The 22,101-nt window shown below is 36.5% G+C and overlaps 1 protein-coding gene across 9 annotated transcripts in view; it reads right to left on the bottom strand.

The window, feature by feature from the left end:
• Positions 1 to 22,101, bottom strand: part of CNOT4 (CCR4-NOT transcription complex subunit 4) — a 75,711-nt gene that overhangs the window by 10,415 nt on the left and 43,195 nt on the right. For 4 of the 9 annotated variants that reach the window (XM_021412834.1, XM_021412694.1, XM_021413179.1 and 1 more), the window contains exons 4-11: positions 21,670 to 21,756; positions 21,034 to 21,135; positions 20,108 to 20,233; positions 15,572 to 15,705; positions 11,897 to 12,055; positions 9,246 to 9,303; positions 8,732 to 8,981; positions 6,612 to 7,109 (exon numbers count right to left, since the gene is read on the bottom strand). In XM_021412834.1, the coding sequence (XP_021268509.1) occupies positions 6,612 to 7,109; positions 8,732 to 8,981; positions 9,246 to 9,303; positions 11,897 to 12,055; positions 15,572 to 15,705; positions 20,108 to 20,233; positions 21,034 to 21,135; positions 21,670 to 21,756 (1,414 nt within the window). The remainder of the gene's footprint in view (positions 1 to 6,611; positions 7,110 to 8,731; positions 8,982 to 9,245; positions 9,304 to 11,896; positions 12,056 to 15,571; positions 15,706 to 20,107; positions 20,234 to 21,033; positions 21,136 to 21,669; positions 21,757 to 22,101) is intronic. The other 5 variants (XM_021413007.1, XM_021413267.1, XM_021413093.1 and 2 more) reach the window with 3 other exon arrangements.

The following is a 22,101-nucleotide window of genomic DNA, read 5'->3' as shown; positions in this document are numbered from 1 at the left end:
CATTCCTTCTCTTATGCTGCAGCCAAGACAAGTTAGAGTATTTTTATTACACTTTTTTCTTTACATTGTCACTCTTTCAAAGAGAAATTATACATTCAAAAACAGGCATTGTGCCACTCAAAAAATGGCTTACACTGCCATCCTTAATAATTATACAATCAAAGGCTTTTATAATTTGTAAGAGCATAAACAAAGCTCCCAGGGATAAAAACGTAAGTATTTATTCTCTAAGCTTTCTTTAGGACAACATCTCCTGTACAATCGTAAGAAAGAAATCCACAGCTTTTTTAGAACAGTTGCAAAAATCGGCACTAAAAAGGCAATGGGGCAAGGAGGGGGTGAGATGAGATTTTAAGACAGATGGAGAAATAGCAAGACTTAAAGGACAAGCACTGCGGATGAAATTCTCTCAGATCGTGACAAGACTATGTTATGTTAGACAGGACTTAACAGTGAATACAAAGTACATGGAAGCGAGGAACAAGATAACAGAGCTACAATAATGAATATCCATAGCAGGTTTCAAACAACGACAAATCTTGACGCTGATTTAATGTTTTAAAAATGAATCTGAAATCCTACTTCCACATACTTTTAATTTAGCAGCATTAAAAATAGCACCTCCAGAGGAAGGGAAGAAACCAAGCCAAGAGTTCATTTCCAGACTGAATTAACTTGTTACATATGGTGCTGAACACTTCACCTCTTCACGAGTAAAATACAACATTAGTTCTAACTGGAAATAAAAGGAGAACAACAAGAACTGGAGCTCATTTATAAGTGCTGGATTTCAAGGGGAGAACACACATAGGCACAAAGCACAGCCAGAAGAAGATGGGGAGAGAGGAAGGCAAAGGCCCCAGAACCTCTCTGACAGAAATTGGTACCTCATGCACACGGACTGATGAGAATAGCAGAATATTCAATGGCAAAGGTTACACCAAGAACTGCATCATCTTTTGAGGAGAACAGAACACACATGACCTCTGCAGTGGTCCAAACAGCTTTTTAAATTTTCTTTCCCAAGGGCAATTTAAAAGCAAGGTTCAGCCCTTTTATTTCATCTGAGCAGCGATCTTGATATTGGTGTAACATCCATTTCAAAGAGCAGCTTCCCTGTACTCTGCAAAGATTCAGGCCTTCAGAGGTGCCAAATCTGACACTTAAACTATTAGCCGCATCACTTCCAATATTTATACCTCATCAGATAAGACTTGAGCTACAGGCAGCCATGGATCTAATCAGGAGCACAGAAAAGACAAACATTCAAGCTGCAGTGCTTTCTACTCTGCTGCTGACAGAATGCCAAATGTCAGCGAAGACCGACCAACAAGGGAGCAAGCAGTCTTCTTTAAAGGCTTAGAACAAAGTTAACAGACTAATGCATCTTACTGTTAAGTGTAAGACCATCTGTACTTAAAACTGGCATTAAACCTTCCACACATTGCCAGGTGAAGAGGAAAAGTGTAGCAAAATGCTCTTCCAATCCACCACAACCAAATAAAGGGACATGAGGCAACACTATCTGAACTGCATTAGCTGTTGTTAGATGTATGGGATTAAATAAGTTTTGTACACAGCATTTTGAGACTGAGTTTTACAACACGCAGAATTCAACAGCAGTACGACACAGGTCAGACCCTCTTTTAGAAAGCAAAAAAACCCCAACAAATCCTGAAAAACTTCATACCAAATGTTAAGCCAAAAGCCATAGAAAAAGGTCAGCAGCTATGCTGTCATTTCAGTTTTTTGGTTTTCTGCCTCTGTGTAAAACAAGCCATGGTTTTGTTATTAAGCATCAACCTAGACAGGAGACAAAGTCCAAAGAACAAAGCAATTTGTGTCTGAAGGGGAAATACGGTTGCATTTTGGGAAAACACCAAAGACTCTCAGTACTGAAGGACAGTACTAGTTCTGATACTTCACCCTTCTCCATAGTCCAAATAAAGTCTTTAAAGCAATAGTCATTACCAACATACTAGGACATCTCCTTCTTCCACTAAAACATTGCCCCAAAGGTGGCATTAGATAAGGAAGAATCTGATGTTCAAGATGAGCTCGATAGCTAAGGACACAGAATCAGGAGAAGATGTAAACAAGTACAGCTGTTCAAACATGGAAAAGCTCAGGACTTAAGTCTAAATGTATCATGCACACTTTTGAGTCTTGCCTAATCAGTCTTAGTTAGGTATGTGATGCCATTATTGCAATGAGTGCTGGATGGCACCTAATCTAGCAATAGATCTGTCCACCTATTTATTGGTTCAGTCTTCAAATATGCATAATTCCATCAGTTAAACTGTGCATATTAAAGAGATAAAAGCTACAACAGAAAGCCCTTGACAGAACAATATTTGGATTTACCAATTATTTCCATGTACAAAGACTTACGACATTCAAGACCCGTTTTGAAATTCCAGCAACAATTCACAAAAGTCTGCTGCAATCTCCAATGGTCTTCACAGATTAAATAACTTGATGGATTTTACAGCTGTTGTCTTCAAAGACAACAGATAAATTTTCTTTCCCTACTCTAAACAGGCTTTAATTCCTTATGTTCTCTACCTCTTTCTATATGCAATTGTCTATTTAATCTATCTTAGATTCCTAATATATGTGGGAAGAATATACACACAATATGGTATAGAATTAGTCTTGGAAAAGTTAGAATTCAGCCACCTCATTGCTACTGAATTGAGAAGTTCTTGCAAGTATGTTTTCATTTGGAATTAAACTCAGGATAATTATGAAATTAATACATGAAATAATAGCCAGTGTTTCAGAATGTCAATTACTCCCATTTTACATAAAACTGACAGGAAAGGCAGACTAATTTCCAGTTTTTTATTCTACTTTTAACTGTGTAATTTTATTTTTACACTACTTCCATGTACTAAAATCCACAGCTATCAACCATCCAGTAAGCTATGGATTTTTTATTTTTCCAGTGTTAATATGCACGTATCTCATATTATCATAATGTGCCTCAAAACACGCTGATAATGTGAGATCTACTCTATTCTGTGACTGATACTATTCCTGCAGTTTTAGAATATAACACCAAGCAGAGTAGCAAAGATGACAGTGTATTAGTTATCACAGTACAAGGCTTCCTAATAGCCTAAAGTAATATTTTTAAAAAAAAAAGGTGTAACATACTTCCACTAGCATTGCTGTCAGTGCATCTTTCCTTTGGCTTTGCTGAAGAATAAAGGACAGCCACATAATCTAGGTTAAGATTGGTTTTAGCAACAAGCAAGCTGTCTGGAAAGTCATCACTAAACTTTTCTCCCAAAGCATATTTATAGTTTTAATTACACTGTAAACCTTCTAACCCATCCCACCCCACGGAACAACAACAAGCCTGAACTGTCCCTTACAGTGGGACCACGCATCACCTGTTTTGCAAAATTATGTTTTCTGGGGGAGATTCAAAAGATTCTAAAGACCAGGGACAGACATTTCTGAAATTTCAAGTACACACAATTTTATTATTAAGTCAACTGTGTCATGGTGGCATTTCACTGGAAACAGTAGAGTTAAGATCAATAAATACTACTTCTGAGAAAGAGGCTACCAAATCCCACACAAATTATTTTCAAATGAGAGCTTAAAAGTCTTAGGTAAGGCCTGCATCCTCCCATTTAAATCTATTGTGCTTCACGGAACAGAACTACTTGGATATGTGGAGGTATAAACACAGCACAGCTCTGATTTGAGACCAGACAAGGGACTGTTTTAGAATATTACACATAACATGCCAAACATAAATACTTCACATTCATGTGAGTACTAATGCCCCCACAAAAAAGCAGCAGCAGGAGTTCAGAAGACACTGTTTTCCTCATACAAGTTTCAAAAACAAAATATATTTAAGTGAAATCAACTAAATTTGGGATTTAAAAAGCCTAGAAAACAGCACACAAAATTCGAAATGAGGTTTTAAGGTGAGTTTAAAAGCTCCCTGTTTTCACATAAATGGATAACAAGAAAAGGACTGGTTAACCACAGCAGACAAACTAATCAGGTGATGAACAGAAAAGAATGCTTTCCATTATTTTAATGACAGGTCAAATATTATTTGCTTTACAAGTGTATAGTACTGTAAAAATTGATCAGAAATCTTAGGAAACGCAACTTTGACAGCAGTTGAGGATCTCCGCTGGAAAACAATCTCAAGTTTTGCTTACATTTGGTTTCTTTTGCTGTTACAGCTGAAACAGCCAAGTTGATGACATTTTCTAAAACACCCTAATGCAGACTAAGAAAAAACCTAACAAGAGGAGCTCCAGCTGTATTACAGTTAACCTCTCCATACCACTGAATGGGTGTAACGATACATGTGGCCTTTTTAGGTCAGCTAGAGTCTGTTATAAACCACTAGTAAAGCCTTGTTTCTGTGGTTTCTTTATTGATATACAACTTCCCTCCCCATAAGACCATCAAATAGGTGAATCTGTAAATCAAATAGGGAAACTAGGGAAGTCCTACAATTACATACCTGCTGCTGATAGATTAAAAGCAAGCATAAGGAACTGGCATTATTCTTTCAAAAAATAATTTGTTGAGGTTTGTACACTACACTACAGGTTTGAAAATAAATTCAATAAATTGAGAACTATCAAGTCAGCATATCAAAACAAGAAGCACACGGGTACTTCCTGATGTTCAAATTATTAGAATCACTGAAGGAAATCTAAGGTACTACATGCTATACAAATAACACAAGCTCCAACTAGCAAGCAACACCAGATCTACTTGAGACTTCTGACAACATGAAAAAAAGCAGAAAATCTGTGTCTGCATAGACTTTTTTCAAGTTACATCAGAACTAACATGCAGATCAGCTGAGGAGCATTTGCACAGCAGCAACTGGTGCTAACTGTGAACTAGGCAACAGTGTTAACAAAAGACTAAAACCAATACAAAGGAACTTTCCATAGAAACTACAGCAGATGTTTGTTTTCCACTCTTAGCACTGTAACTGCCAAAGATAATGAGATCAATTGGTTCTAGCAGTTGCATACAAAAAAGGATACACTTAAGTATCATTTCTGTTGCCTTAAAACATACAGGGAAAGCACACAAAATGGGCTGTGCGTATCAACCTGGAACACACAACTGGCTCTTCAAGGAGTACTACAAGGATCTACAAAGAAATCAAATTTCAAACTGCCAAAATTAAAATAATGCAATTTAAAGAATACTTTTGCAAGCTTAGAAATAACCTGTACTGAAACAGATTATTTTTCAACCTTGAATGACTTTTCCCCACCCTCCTAGTCCACAAGACAGTATTGCTACCAGCCCTGTGACTGGCAGGTTTTAGAACTCTGAGGTAAAGGCAAAACTTGGCTTGTAGCATTGAGAGCAACAATTTGCACTCCTGCAAACACATTTATAACTCCATATAAAAAAACCAACCCTCTCCCAACATTTCAGTGTAACCAGTAACGGTCATCTTTGCTTAAAACCTTAGTCACCACCAGCATAAAAACTTCTGAACTACTTGCATTTGTCCTCGGGACTAAATGGTTATATTATGAATCAGCTGAAGGACCCTAGTGCAGTACTGTAGCCTCAACAAGCCTCCAAAGAGGACAAAGAACAGAGAAATAACAGCCAGAATCAGCTCTTATATCAGAGCATTAAAACCAAGTAGCTTCTTCTAGGTCACTGTCTCACAGTAGAGCTGATACTTCTCAAAATTCAACAACAACAACGACATCAGCAACATCTCAAGCGGCAGTTTTCTTCACCTCAAGGCTACAAAGAGCTTACAGAGTTTCTACTTGTAGTTCATTATACAACTAACATTTTTTTCCCTACTAGAAAAAGAGAACTTGTGTGGGCCAAGGTATGTAGTAACCATAGAAGGATTTCAAATTCCAGAAGTGAACTTTTAATCAGAACAATGATTGTTACAATTAGTTCCTTAGTTGTAATGCTTGCTGTAAGAGCGTATCAATTCACTCAAGGCAGCCTGGGATGGCATGACTGCACATTTATTTATTCCAACATCACAGCCCTCACAATCAGGATGAATCCTCTTACACACATTGCAAGCATCCAATCAGTGAAATATTATCATAACAGTAAGGCCATCTAAAGTACAGGAATGAAGAGCACTGAATGTTTTATTATGCAGTCATTTGGTTATGCGCAAGAGGGAACAACCCCAGCCAAGACATCAGGCACAAATTAACATTAATTTTTTTCCACAGTTTTAGGAACTCTGATCAGCACCTGCACATCAGCACGGAAGTCACAATGCACTTACAGGGCCTACTTACTAATCTTAAAGAAAGCTCAGTCTGGCAAGACTGAAGAACCAAAATACCAATCTGTTTTGGCACAAAATTAAATGGGCACAGAATACTCCACCTTCCTTATAAAGCTCAATGTTACAAGGCTAAACGTCCATGTTAGAAAAACATATGGAGAGGGCATATTTAAAATGATGTTCTCCCTCTCTTCATAAGCCTAGTATGACAGTTAAGAGATACAGTTCTACCACTTGTAGCTGGCTATTTCCTTTTCCTGTCCTGACTCAGAGCTCTAAGCTGAAAGCATGAAATAAATCACATTCACGGCTGTCCTGATTCACCTACCTGATATAGGGATCCCTCCCAGACCTGTGCTGTGTTGTGGTTGGAGATTCAAGTCCAAGAAATTACTATTTGAGGTGGGATTTGCTGTGTGGTTCAAGTGCATGATGCTATTGCGTGGAAAGGCCATCCAAGGATAGCGAGCTGCTTGGCCTGGAAAACTGAAGGAGTTGTAAACTGCTCGATGTTGTTGAAACTGTGGGAACCTCTGTGGCATGACTGGAAAGGTGCTACTGAGAGAGTTGGCATTTGCAGGTGCAGCAGGATGCAGAAACCCAGAGCCTGGCCCTTTGGCAGTTGTAGTGTGTGGGGAAGGGTTCTGAAGAGATGTGGGCGAGAGGGAAGGTTGGTCTTGAACTGACAGTTCCTTCTCAATCAGGTCTGCTAAGGCTTTGCGGGTGACGTCAAAGGGGTCAAACCCTAAGTCGTCCTCTTGCTGTTTGGAGGAACCAAACCCAAAAGCCGCTTGCCAGTCTGTGGAGGAAGATACTGGTATAGTTTCTGTTGGAGAGGAATAAGATTTAGAACAAGGATTAGTAAGTACTTGTCCGTACAAAAATCTCAGCCTTAGTGCGTTTTACTGTCACCAGTTTATCCCTCATGTAACATTTGTTTGTAAACTGCTCAGAGACTCTTTATTCATCAGCTTGGAACTCCATTTTCAGACAAAAGACAAATTTCTACTTTCGTTGAAGCAGCAGAACTAGCAAGTAGTAGTTTTACTGCAGAATTCCTTCAATTGCATAGATGCTATTGTCAAATAAGTATTTTTCAGTAAAAGTAGAGTAGAAAGAGACCAATAAACATTATAACATACTTTACATCCAGTTACTGGAGGAATGTGTAACCAGAGTTTTAAGCTGCTATTCAGCTTAGTATTTTGTTTTAAGTATTAATGTTGAACAAGAAACTGGGTGTGAGGAAGTAGGGTGGAGGGGGAGTATTCTCTCTCAGATACTTCTGAGTAGTAGCTAAAGAAAAAATTGTCTTCTATTATGGAAAAAACAAGCCAAATTCTTAAGTGTGCACTCTGATTAAACACAGGAAATAAGGCACTGCAGTACAAGATATTGTTAAATATTCTTAAGCAGCATTGCAAAAAAAAATTAGTATTTCCTGAATTTTCAATTAGCACTTTATTTCATTATACTGCTTAAGTTTTTTAGTTCAGGTTTAGAGCACGCCAATCCTATTTCCACAATATTTCTCCTTAAAAGTGCACTGAAGAAAGCAAAGTACAAGGTAGCATCACTTACATTAACTCCCTCTGCTGGTAGGGAACCTAGACTGCTGCTTAAGTCTAGTGTCCTCTCAAAAAAAAACTACAATTCCATTTCCTGAATAAAAAAGTCACCGGACAGACAAAAATCCCTGTCCTTCAAATTCTTACTGTAAAAGCAATAATATACTTTAATTATGGAACAAAAATTTCTGCTACCTGGAAGTTGTCTCTCACTGCTACTTAATATTTACAATATTGTGTCTATAGTATCTTAGCAGCATGTGATTTTTTTGATAATATTATTTAAAAATATTTCCCAGAGGGAAGAAAAGCATTAAAAGATTAGTCACTAAACTACTGGACATAAGAGTATCATTACGTTCTATTTATTAACATTCTTGTTTCATTTAATTTTCTACCATATCCCAGGTTTCTAGTTTGTGAACTCTAAAATACTGTTAACCATACTCAAGACCGTACCAATAGACCTAAAAAGATGTTTCATTCATATGAAGTGGTATTTTATGCCTTTCAGTTACTGCCATTAACTGAACTTCTATCTTTTCTGAATACATATAATCTCTCTTCAGAAAGATTATTCATCTTCAGATAACTAAGCAGGATACCAAAGAAAATTTGGAATTCTGCTGCACAGAAATGGGCATATGGCTAAGATAAACAAAAGCAAACACTCAGATCACTTAGCCATGCAGTTGGAAAACTCCGAAAGTTTCTTTTGGAAGAAAGTTTATGTCAATGCAATTCACTTTTATGGTAGTGAAACACGATATACTTTTGTGAATGGAAGAAGATAAAGCATATCCTACAGTTTAGTTTTAGACATCAGTTGCAAAAGCAAGCAACACACAGCACTGTAAGCTGGGTGTAGAAGTGTGCATACCTGATGTGAAGAGGCTCTGTGGTTCTGGTGCTGTAGGCCAGTCATTTGAAGTCTGTGGAGAGCTGGGGAACGGAGGAAGCCCACTAGGGATGGGGTTAGGGTGCCGGAAGTTGTCAGAGAAGAGTGACTGTGATTCTGTTACAGCTCCTTCAAAAGGGGACCGTGCACTGTGGTTAGATGAACTGATGGGTATGACTGGATTGGATTTTGTTAAACCAAGCGGTGGTGAAGGTGTGTCACTGTTTGTTATCTACAAGCAAAGGAGGAAGAAAGACAATTAGATCATGAGAGTTTATATATATCCTTCTCTAATAGTTGAAAATTCTCCTCAAAACTTTCGGCTGTAAGTTAAACATCAGTATGACGTTTAATATTAAATCAACTTAGCAGTAGCATGTTTTAGTTTTGTTTAAAATTACGCCACACTTCAGAAAGTATATGCCTCTCAAAGCATAAGTTACACCAAACCAAACAAACTCAATTACTATGTTCACAGGATTCATCTTTGTCTTACCTGCTGGGAGCTGTCACCGTTTCCTATACTGAGGGAATCTGAAGGTTTGTCGATAGGGCTGCAGAAGTGGGAAGGGAAAGAGTCAGTAAGTCACTCAAGTATTTAACGTGAACATCAACATTTGATTTTGTAGTGATAGAAAAGCCTTGAAATAAAAAGAAACCAAAATTAAATTTGGGGGAGTTAAGAAGGAAAAAAATCAATTCTTTATGAGACTTTAGTTGTAAACATTCAAATCATTTGCCATATAACATTTCTTCCCACCACTCTCCACTCTGCTTGTGGAGTACCCTGTTATGGGACAAAAGAAAAGTTATAAACATCTTCAGAGTAACTTTTCACCACTCAAAAAAAGGACTCGTACTATAGCAGTATTCCGTTTGTGGTCAGTTCTATCTATTCTATTACTGGACTGAAACTCGGGAACAGATTTGTTTTCTAAATACCTAAATTGTCAGTTATAAATCCTAAATAATTCTAGGGAAATAAAAGATTAAATTAACTACTTAATCCTTGTGGTAAGACAAACTTCCCGTCAGCCTTGAAGCTTTACCTAGTAAAAATTAGTTTCAAGGTGAGAAAATTGATTTTTAGGATGACAGAAGGGGAAAAATGCAGGAAAATATAACAAAAAAATGCCAATAAATGTAGAAAGAAGAGAAGGTACAGCAGAAAGCTGCCTCAGAAAGCTGTTTACTGAGAATTAACATGACTCAGCTAAAATGGCACACCTCAGGATTCAAGATTTGACAAGCACTTGTGAACAGCCTTAATTATACTAAATACTGCAATAAGTAAATGGTGAAAGTTAAAGTTCAGCTGAAAATATCTGCCTTAAACCTTAAAGATATTTTATCAGCTCATAAGAGAGAATACAGACAAACATCTGACTACACAGCCCAGAACACTGGTCCTATAGACAATGACCAGAGGTAAGATTCTTATAAATGTGACAAACTACAGGCGTAACCTGTTAGTGCAAAGTAAATATAAATATAGAAGTCATTTTAACTGGGTGCAGACCTCAGATTCTAGCTACACTTTGTTTTCAAACACTCCTTGCTGTTGGAAAGCATAACATTGCATAAAGCCACACAGCAAAGTCCAGAACTCAAGAATTTGCTCCTCCACTAATATTTGTTCTCCCCCTCCCAGAATAACTAGTCTAAAGACAGTAAAATTAACTCTTCTCCATTCTAAAGAAATTGTATACAAGTTACTCATCAATGAAAGCAACTTGGGAGCAAAAGAATGCTGAGTTGGTATCCCAAAGGTAACTGAAAGTCAAATATTTACGATTACAAAAGAAAAATCAGAGAAATATTTGCAATCAAGTATTACTCCAGTAAGGACTTACTGGAGTCCTTGGTAGTTGAAAACCATTAAAAGTTCTTCCACTTTGAATAAATTCCCTTATGTTAGTAATTTCTGGATTCCTACAGCACAGAAGTTTGCTGTAGACTTCACTAATAAAAGAAAGTTGGTTGCAGAGCTCATGTTCCAGGTACACTTTCTCAAAGCCTTCGATAAGAAGTCACAAAACCACAGCTTAAAGCTATGCAACAGACAACTGTTTTTTAGCAACACAGATGCAGAAAGACAATGACCATTATACTTGAACCTGCTTAAGGAGCCTTTAATTTTAAGACATGCTTCCAGTCCTCAAGAATGAGCACGATTCTTCACTATTGACTGGTCATAGTATTTTTACTTAGATGTAGTACATTCTTTCCAGAAAAGATGAGGAAGAAGCTACATGTTAATACTGAGATGCAACAATAGGATCTGTCCACATCTCAGCTGAATTGCTATTACATCTAAGAAGGTACAACTTACAGCAGCACTCAGTATCAGCTCAATACTGGCTTAAAATGAGGATCAGCTGCCTAATCAGCAACACTACCTCTTGAAATATTTAGTATTCACCTTGCTATTTTCCCATTCATCCTCTGAATGGGCCCAAGCAATTTGGTCCAGTAAAAAACTGGAACAGTATGATTTTAAGTGTAAGTGATGCTTATGATGGGAGAACACAACAATTCTATGCAAGGGAGGCACCAAAATTGGGCAAAAAAAAAAAATACTAGCCAATAATAAAGAAGTTACTGCAGGCAGATGAATTACTTGCTTTCTACACAGAAGCCTCAGTTGAACGTGCTGTCTTGTTCCTGTTACTGATCAAAAATCATGGAATCTTTACTTCTGTGGTTGTGTTTTTGGAACACATTACAGTGAAGAGATGACAAATATTCAACCCTAATACTTTGTTTCATTCTCTTGAAGGTTTTTCAAGTATTAAGTCTCCTGATGTATAGCAACTGACATGTTATATTTGTAAAAGGTTTTGTATAGAACTGAAGGGCGCAGTTTTGGCTGGGAACATGCCCTGCAGCAGGCAGCTGTATAAGCTGTTGATGCCCTGATTATGCAGCTACCCTCAGCCCTTACCTGTACCCTCACTAGCAATGTGAGGGTTCTCCTGCAGTCTGCCAATCAGCCTTTTTGACATGGGCTAAGCCAAGCTTGGTTTTCTGTGTCCTGATCAGGATTTCAATCCAGTTCTCCAACCAGAGAGACTGAAGAATAATTCTCTCCACACCAGTCAGTGAGAGAGAACAAGCTATCTGAAGTATAAAAGGCAGCACAATTACCCGAAATCTGAGTCTGCACCATCTGGAGTCATGTGTTCTGGGTCTGTGCCATTTTCTAATATAGGAGGCGTTTTCCTGTGTTCCATTGTTAAGCCGTTGGCTGATTTACTTGAACTCTGTAATGATGGCCAGGCATCTTTGATATTACTGCTGTTGGGTCTGGAAAAAGGCAAGAGTTAAAAAAAAAGAAAGAAAAAAAAAGAAGAGTTCAAGTTATGAAGAAAGTGTTTAAAAAATTGTAAGCACTGAGGCAATGAATCCTTCCACCAGATAATCCATAAGAACAGATTTATCTGGATATTAGAATTTAAATGGTGATGATTTAAAAAAAAAAGAATCGAGGGGAAAAAAAACTGGGCAGAACTCTCAGTTTTCCTCACTGAATAGATAGCTGCACTGCCAATGCTGGAGCCTGAACATGTTCACTCAGGAAAAAATAAAAAAAATCCATTGACAGTTTCAAGTATCCAGACCTATGTATACCTCGTTTTGAGTTACTGGCTTCATCCCATAAGCATTTTAAGTCATTTAAATAATTAACTAAACCATTTTTATATAAAAAAACCTTTCACATTCCAGAACCTATAGAGCCTGGCTCAGATTAAGTTTGTGTTTTATTCCTGCATAAGAGTCCACAGCATTACTAACAGACCATGAGGCCAGTCAGATGAACATTTTTCATTCGAGTTACTGCTCATTTCCCTTCCAGTTTAAAGCTATAATTACTCCTCTTTCATAACAAAGACCCATTAAATTCCATTTCAGAGAGCACATTCGATCTGAAAATTTCAGAAGACTCAAAGCCAAAAGTATCACTGAAAAGTTATATTTTATACTAATTAAAGTATGCTAGAATATTACCTATAACCAAATGCATTCAAGTACGTCATCCAATAAAACTATAATAACCTGAAGTTTCAATATGAAAGGTTTGTCTTTACCTTCATTTTTTCCCCTATTAGCTTCAGCTTTTTGTTTGTATCAATTACAATGCTATTTTTAGTGTTCAAGTAGTATAGTTCAAATGCTGTATTAGTAACAACAAAGCTTTCAAAAAATATATTTTTTTGGTAAATATGTTTCTTCTGCTGCCTCCTTCATTAGTGTTCTTACTGGTCCAACATCTACTCTACACATCTGGGTCAATTTATTAAGTTAACAGTCATAATCTGGAGATTCCTGTAGCTGTTTACAGCTGTTTCATTCAGATAGGACTGGTATTACTAGCTAAACTCAAATACCTACTAGTATTTAAAGACTTGCTATACTACTTGTACCTCTTCTCACCTACCTATACAACAGGCATGCAGATGAGAGTCTTAACCAGTTTATGTATCTCATCCTTGCCTTGTACACATTTGAAAGAGAGATAGCAAGTTGATCAGATATTGAGCAATGAAGACAACCTGTACATCGTTGTAGTAATTTAATACTGTCTCGTACTGTCCCCTTCACAAAGGTGAGTCACAAATCTAGATTTAACAAGACTAAATCAATTAACAGACTTCAAATACACTTAAGTCCACAACACTATAAAGTCACCTTCATACTGCAATTTGAAAGTGTCACAGTTACAATCAGTTTTGCAACCAAAATAAAAAGTAAACTTAACAGTCTTATGAGGCATTTTGTACATGTTTTTGTTGTTTTTTCTTTTATGTTCAAAGCCATATGCTTCCAAAAGCCTTCTCTAAAAGACCAGTAAGTGCCTAACAAGTGTTTTTTTCCCCTTCCAGCGTATGAAAACATTTGTTTCAGCTCTTCGGGGAAAAGTCAGTAGGCAAAAAACATTGAGTAGGATCTTTGAAATTAGAACAGAATTCTGAAAAAGCATTTCTGCAGAGTTTAAGAAACGCTGTCTTCCCTATTACTGTTTATTTATAAATATCCATCTACTATTCATAAGCCAACTATGGTTTTGTTCCAAAGTGAAAGAAATTCCGCATGCGAGAAATGTGACTGACACAAAGTTGTCAGAAGCTCTGATAAACTGGCAGATTGTCAATGGTTTACGGGCGTTAGGCCCGATTCCGTGACAAAGAATGACACAGATCTAGTATCATATTAGTGAATCAAAACAAATCAGTACATGACTAGGTAGAAAGTTGTGAAAAACAAAACGTTCACCAGCTCACAAGCTAAAGATTGTACCGATAAGACAGGACTTTAAGAAAATACTTAAGAATCCCAGCTGCAAGAAGAAACACTCTTCGCAACCCACAAGATGGTGCCTAGTCATTAGGAAAGAACAGATTCCGTGTGGTGATGCTGTTCAGGTGAAAAGAGAAATCCCACTCCAGATTACTTGTTCCATTTACAGAAACATGCCATTTGTCTCAGAAGTGCCAAAAATTTTAGCATCACAGACTGGCCGCACTCCAATTCATACTTGCTTTCTGAAGGCGTAAATACTTGCTGCAGTTTTAGATGGAGCATTCTCTCATATCTGGTATCTTTTGTCTCCATTTGTCTTGCTTGGATCTAATTAGGTTTCAAATTATTATTATTTTATGTTCAAAGCCTGAACTAATCAATGTCCAAACAAAGCAGGAAGTGGTGTGTTTGCTTTCTTTGCTATACTCTTCCTTCCAAGTCAATATTGACCCCATGCACAAGAAACAAAAGATGTAACAGGTCCTTGAGAAAAAAAATCAAATTGGAGGCCCTGACCACTTTCAAAGAGTGTATGACACTTCCCGTAGAAGTTCAAGAAAATAATTCCAGCATATCACTTGGCATATCAATTCTCAGGATTGTATTCTGTGGATTGAAGCTCCACTGACATTATTTTAGATACAGAGCTCCCTTTCTTCCTTAAATTGTTCTGCAGTGATGTTACCAGTGACAAACGGTCTGAAAATTCAGTGGATGAATTGGCCCACAACACAAAACAAGATCACAAGGCCAAAGTGCATATGAAGTGCAATTTAAGTTTTACATTTCACCCTACAAGTCTCATTACAAGAATCCTATTATGAGAAAAAGGAGTGGAGGAATTTATTAATAGCTTCCATATTATATTTTAGATCTGAGCAGATAATTCACACGAGGACTGATAACCTTAGACTCTCATTCATGTTTGTATGACTGTACTCACATGGACAGAAATCTTTTCATAACTTAATGAATAAAAACTACCACAACAGAACATTACTACAAGAAACAGCAATAAGTGTTATTTTGTGATTAAAACAGTGAAAATAAATCATTCCTGTGAATTACTACACAAAGAAAATTTCCAGATTCCAGGGTTTTTATACTTAATACAAGAGTTACACTCAAAGTCATGATATGAAAACAAAATAAGAAATGCGTATCAAGACAATAAGGTGTCTGTTGTATAACTAGACTGCATTTATCTATCAACACTATACCAAGAAAGTTAACATCTGCTCTTTAATTATTACAATACATATTTACAAAAATATGAAATAAAATATCTTTTAGAATAAGAAAGCCTCACTTTGAGATGCTGATCCAAATGCACGTTTGGTAGGAGTATTAGAACAAAGCATTGCACAGGCCTCTAACTTCAGAGAGGAATGATATGCAAGTTTTTCACATAATAAACACTGAAAAGAGCAGGCAACTTAAGGAATGCAAGAGGAACAAGAATGTTTTCTGTGGAGCAGCCAGAAAGAAAACATTGCCAAGTAGTCCAGCATCAGTACTTACGCATCGTACCTCTGCAGTGCTGTCACTTTGTTCTTGTTCTTGTCAACTGTACCCGTAGCTAACTGAAGAAAGTTGGGGTTTAGTTTGTATAGTTCTTGCAGTAGTTTCTGTTCATATTCTTGGTGCTTACCCGCCTACAAGGAAAGAGGAACTCACAATGAACTGACATTAATTTCACATATTGACATACATCCCAAAACTTAGTAATTGAGTTATACCAGCTTAAGAGGTCACCCTGACAGACTCAAAAAGTGTTTCTTAACCTCAGTATTGACGTGATCCCAGCAAACCTAAAGCTTGCCTAGAAATAACTCAGATGAATTTAGCCAGTTTATAATTTTTTGTTGTTGTTCTAAAGCAGAAAAATAATTGCAATCTTGTTAAAACTTACTCTTCTGTTCTAATAACAAGTTTGACTATATAACCTCTACATTGTAAATAGCTTAATCTCAAAGACAAGTGTACAGTCTGCATTCTGTGTATTGACTATACCAATCTTTTCAGAAGACAGGAGTGAACAAAACCAGAAAGTTTGTTTTCAGTCAGAAGTTTTACTACATAAATCATTCTATACAGGCTTAATAAAAAACCACTGAGGCAGTATAAGCGTTACCTAACATGTGACAAGGAGTGTGCTCTAAGCAGTAATTGAAAAATCATTCCTCCCAGTAATTGAAAAATTTAATTATTTTAACTGAAATAATTGAGAACATTTTCTTGCCTTCAGAAATTGAGGACTGATCCAACTTCAGAATGCTAGGCCTGATGAGCGAGAGCATTTTTCATTCTAGCTTACCTATAAACACTGTGTTAAAATACTTTTTGCAAGTATTATAATAATTTGAATCAAGATGCAAAACTGAACAGTGAATTCAATAGCTTTTATCTAGAGGTTTCAGATATTACAAAATGTCCTTTAGCAAGTAATCGTCAAGATTTAGACCTTCTCAATCTTGAGTCTGAAAACAAGAGTTACCTATGGAATCCTCAGTGTGGATTTGAAGGCTCTCTAACTATATATACAACAAAAATCAACATTTGTTCATTACCTAATCTATTCCCTTTATACAGGTTTTGTTGGGATAGGAATCGAAGTGAGTGTACTGGCAATACAGACATCCTCCTAGAGAAACACTATAGCTTACAAGAACGCTATTCCTTTTTCTCTGCCTCCAAAAATTAAGCAGGAAAATTTGACATTTTAAACAAGATTCAAAACAACAACAACAAAAATGCCCCCCACAAAATCTAGCAAAACAATAAGAAAATCCACATACTAAATAGCTAACTTTAACTTGTCTTTATGGGTGCTATTAGAAAGGCAATTCCATACCCCATTTCAACTAAGTTCTCCAAATCAGTCAAACATTAGAGGTATCTTAATGATTTTGGTACTTAGTTCTCTATTACTGGTTGATTTTGAATGTGTCTGACATACACTACACAAATCCCCAAAAGGGCATTGAAACATCTAGTGGCATGCATTCTTACCCATCTTTGTACTTATCTATACCCAAGCTACTTCTACAGCAGAGTAAGGATTTACACCTAGAATGTGATTCATCTAAACAAAATTTTTTTTTGATCCATTATACCCTAGAAATGCTTCTTCGGCCATTTGCTAAGAACAGAATATGTTACTGCTCAAATACTACGCTGCAAACATTAAACAGCTGAGCAAGGAGAAACTCACTGAGATATCAGCTTAACTGTTCAGCTGCAAGAGACTGAACTCTATGGCCAGTAATGTCAAGCCAGCTCTAAGCTCACTTACCCATTACACAAATGAAAGAATGAATCAAGATTAAATTCCTACATAGAAGCTTCCACTAATGTCTTTCACATGAACCACTCCAGAGGTCAAAACCAGTATCTCTAACCCATCTCATCTAAATTGCCAACTTCACTTTCAGAGACTTCCTGGAGTTCTACCAGTTCTTTTCAGCTCATCAAAATATTTAGTTCTGTTCACAATTATACAACCTAGAAATTAAGTTCATCCATTCCATTTCCCTCCTCCATTTAGTGATGAAGAACATAAATACAAATTCCCTGACAGCAACCAAAACAAGAAAGCTGGAGACTTCGAGTTCAGTCAGAGCTTACACGAAAAACACAAAGTACTTCCCAATAATTATTTCCAAATGATTGTCAAGAAAACATAATCAAATATAAGTTTGTAAGTTTAAGCAATCTAACAAGAAACAGGAAAGAAAGGTAAGCAAGTCAAGATGAAGTATGAAGCTAAATTGCTGGCTGAAGTGAGCCTAACAGTTTTAATTAGCAGCTGTGTCAGAGCACTGACAGACTGCCTCTGTAACTGACATCTACAAAAAGGGGTGTAGAAGAGATCCTCTGAACACACTGCTGAGTTCAACCTCCAGCCCTCATAAGATGATAAACTCAATTTTCAAAAAAAAATTTAAGAAAAAAATGGAAGCATATGGATAAAAACGGTTTGTTTGAGAATGAGTCAGAACATTGTCTGTAAAGAGAAATCCTGCTTCACTAATATGGAGCTTCACAATGGTGTCAATAAGCACCAATAAAGAGAATTCATGAAATTTTCAAAAACCCTTTCATAAGGTTTCATATCAAAAGCTTTTACAAAGTTGCCGTGAGATGCAGGAAAGGTTCTTGGCTCAGAAACAGAAAGGCAAAGATAGGACTTGCTGATAACTGGATGCAGAAGCAAGCAATAAGGACTGATGACTGACCTAAGTGTTACGCAACAACATCAGTGAGTGTGAGAAAGGAGTTAACATCATATTCTTAGTTGATACCCAACTCCTTTGGGTAGTAAAATGCCACATCGATAATGAGGAACTCCAGAAGAAACCCACTATCCCAAACAGGCCAAAGAGTGGCAAAGATTCACCATGGAGACCTGTCAGGTAACACACTTAAGGAAAGTTAATCTAAAACTATACTTACACAGTATTGGCTTCTGAACTGGGTGTTAAAACCCAGAGATACTGAAGTCACTGTCAACAGACCTCTGAAATCTCTAGCTCATTATGCACTGATAATCAAACCAGATCTGTGCTGGGCATCATTAGGAAATATTCTGATTGAGGACCACCATATTTATCTTTGCTGCCTCTGCATCCTGAATGTAACGTGTCTGGTCTCTGCGTCTCAAGGATGACACAGAGTATAGAGAAGAACAACAAAAATTATCACTGAAAGGGAGAAATGGCTTTACCAAAGTTTAAATGACCAGAAAATCTGCAATTTGGGGAGAAGACAGAGAGGTACAAACCAAGTCTCAGAACACCACAGAAACAATGGATAACATGACAAAGCATTTAGCTTTTAGCAATTACCACAATGCTACAATTAGGGGACAACCGACAAAACTAACTAGAAATCAGTTTAACATTAACAATAAAAAGTACTACTTTACAAAACAGCTGGTGAAATTTTGGGACAAAAGGCTGTGGACATGATGGCATCAGTAGGTTCAAAATTGATTAAGTAAATTCACAACAGACAGCTCTATAAGAAACTAAGATGACTGTACATGTCTGAGGATATGTTCCTGTCTATTAACAGATCTAACTGGTGGTAGAAATAGAAAAGAATTAACAGAGGAAGTTGCCTGGTTTCTAAGTTCTTGAAATTTACTTCTTATTCCTAATCATCCGAGAGAAGATATATCCTGCTTGTATATATATTTTCTTGAATTAAAAATAAAACTTAAATTCTTGGAAATAACTACTACTTTGTTAAAAACGTTTAAAAGACATTCTTCCTTATTCTCTGCCTTAAATCAGTGTGGCACATTAAATAAAATCCACCTGTACATTTGTGCTAGCACTGCAGGTGTGGACCATCTGCTTCATGGACAGACCACATGCAAAAATTACAGCATAGATGCAAATTCAGTACACTTAAGGTTGAGTTTAAAAGCTGTATCGTACCTTACGTAGATGGACAATCTCAAAAGACTTCAGAACATACCACCATCGAGAAATTAAGGCTATCCATTTACTTGCTTCTCTGCTCTACATGGTAAACATTTTGCTGTGGAGGTTGTCATAAAAAACCTACATGCTCTGTTTTAGTTACCTCCAATATTGTATTTTCTAATGGTTTCTATACCCTTCACAGGCTAACAGATGCAACAGAATCCAGATAGCACAGTTACATAGCAATACAATAGTTAAGCCATGATAACCGACCACATACACGTCTCTTTCACAGAAATTTAAAATAACACGACTTAACACTGGTATGAAGAAAGGGCAAGTAGTAAACTCCTAATCAGAAATTAAAATAACATGGAGTGAAGCTCAACTTTTTTCTCTCACCAACACTAAGTGAACTTCTCAGCATTTAAAGGTAGCACACAATGAAGAATATAAATATTGACTTGCAATAACCAATTGGTAAAACATCTAAACACCACGTGTAACTCAAAATTCGACTCTGTAACATTCTGCAAATCACTACATTATACAAATGTTGTACTAAATTAAATGCAAGAAAATACATAAGTGCCACATTTCACGCATTTCCATTTATTATTCTTACCTGCATTTCTTCTTTTGTGAAACTGGCTGCTTCATCTCCTAGCTCATGTAGATACATACAGTCTGGTTTTGGACACTGCATATTTTTTAGAAAATAACTGCAGTATTTTGTTGTACCTAGTGATGCCTGGAAAAAGAAATAATTAGGTAAATTAAGTACCAAAAGTTAAGGATACCATTTGCAGCAGAAGAAAAAAGGCTGTATTTACTAAAAAAGTTTCTTCTCACAATTTAAAGTTCCAATGTAATGCATTTTTGATGCAGATAGACTAACAAGTCTATCTGTGAGAAAACCATGTGCTCAAGCATAAGATAGATGGAACGGATTTCTATTTTCATCTAATCTAAATAAATCTCAAAATAATAGCCTCAGTAAATGTTTTCATTCTTAAGAAGCTAAATTGAGAAAGCAGTTAGGAGTTTGCATTGTGTTCAACTGGTTAATATTTTGTAACAGGGTCAGGAAATGAAAGTTAACCAAAATTTTTCTGTAATTAATTGAACCAATTTTGCCAAGTCATCCTCTATACCCATTTATACTGACACCAAGAGGAAAAAATCTTACACTTCCACAGAGCATTTGAGACGCTTTTGTTTTTTTAAACTACTTAAAATCATGTGATATCACAGCATGGATTTTAAGACGACTGAGCACAGACCTTCAGATTCCCATTGATTCTACATGCAATATAAAAAAAATGAGCTAAGTTCAGTAGGAAGGAATAAATGCAAGTCTAATTAAAGAAGCAAAGAGTATTAAGAAAATATGAAGCAAAGACAGACAGGAGTAGTTTTGATGACGCAGTAAGCTTTATATGGATATTTTTCTTCAAGAAGGCAAGCATATCTATACAAATAACATTTTACAGGATGTGATGATGTTAGCGTACTACCAAATAAAATGTGAAAATATAGAAATATTATCACCTTAAGTGTTCTGCCGTCTACCACCACATTATTGACACACTGTATGGCTCTGAGAGCATCTTCTGACCGGATGTAGGTTACGTATGCACTGGCACTTGGACCCTAGAAAGAAAACAGGCCACAATTTTTTTTTTTTTTAAATCTCCTCAGACCTGAGCATTAAGTTGCTTTTATAGTAGTTCACTAAATAAATTAGTACATTCAAGGCCGGATGTTTTTATCACTTATTTTCAAAAACACAAGAATACACAGAAATTTAGATGTGATGCATAAATAATAAACAAAAGAAGAAACATCAAAATATTGCTTAAAGTTACAAAAATAGCTAGCAGATGTGGTGTTTTGACCTTCAAATGCAGAATAATAATGAAAAAAAGCAGTGTTTCCACTGCTTTGAAGGTTTCCATCCTATCTACCAATTTTTAATCTTTCTACTTATTTTGCATCTTGCAACTGAACTTTGAGACTGTTTGGACAATGTCTCAGTTTGTACAATAACTTATTCTACAATATTGTAGTTTTCCCTTGTATTACTTTGACCTACTACCTAGTCAGAAACAGAGAGCTCCACGTTCACTTGGCACAAATGCATTTTCTCTAGAGGAATAAAAATCACAAGAGTCTCTACAGACTTACCTGTGAGCCTGCATATGATGTGCTGTTATTAATTACAACTTTATGTATTTTACCAAACTTCCCAAAATATTCTGGTCGTTTCAAAACCTACAAAAAGAAGAAAAAAGATAAAGCGCTATACTACTTATCAGTAGTCTGTGTACCTATGCAATCAGGAGCTGTAACTGTAGAGATGTGCTTTTTGTTGAAGTGGAAGAGAGCAAGTAGACGGAGATTTTGTTTTCAATGAGAATTATGGTGACGTACAACACAAGTGCAATGCTACTGAAGTAAAGAACTTAAAGGAAGGATATTATGTTTTATCATCTGGTTTTTTATTATTATTTTTTTAATCCAGAATATTCGAACCCTACTCTGGTAACATGCATCTCATTCGCCCGTACATACCTATTTTACAATTTGAGGAAAAATTCAAAATTATAAAATTGAAAT

This window comes from Numida meleagris, chromosome 1 (genome assembly GCF_002078875.1).
Source record: "Numida meleagris isolate 19003 breed g44 Domestic line chromosome 1, NumMel1.0, whole genome shotgun sequence".
NCBI classification, from domain to species: domain Eukaryota; kingdom Metazoa; phylum Chordata; class Aves; order Galliformes; family Numididae; genus Numida; species Numida meleagris.
Note: the sequence above shows the minus strand (reverse complement) of the source record. Positions and strands in the feature narration are given on the sequence as shown.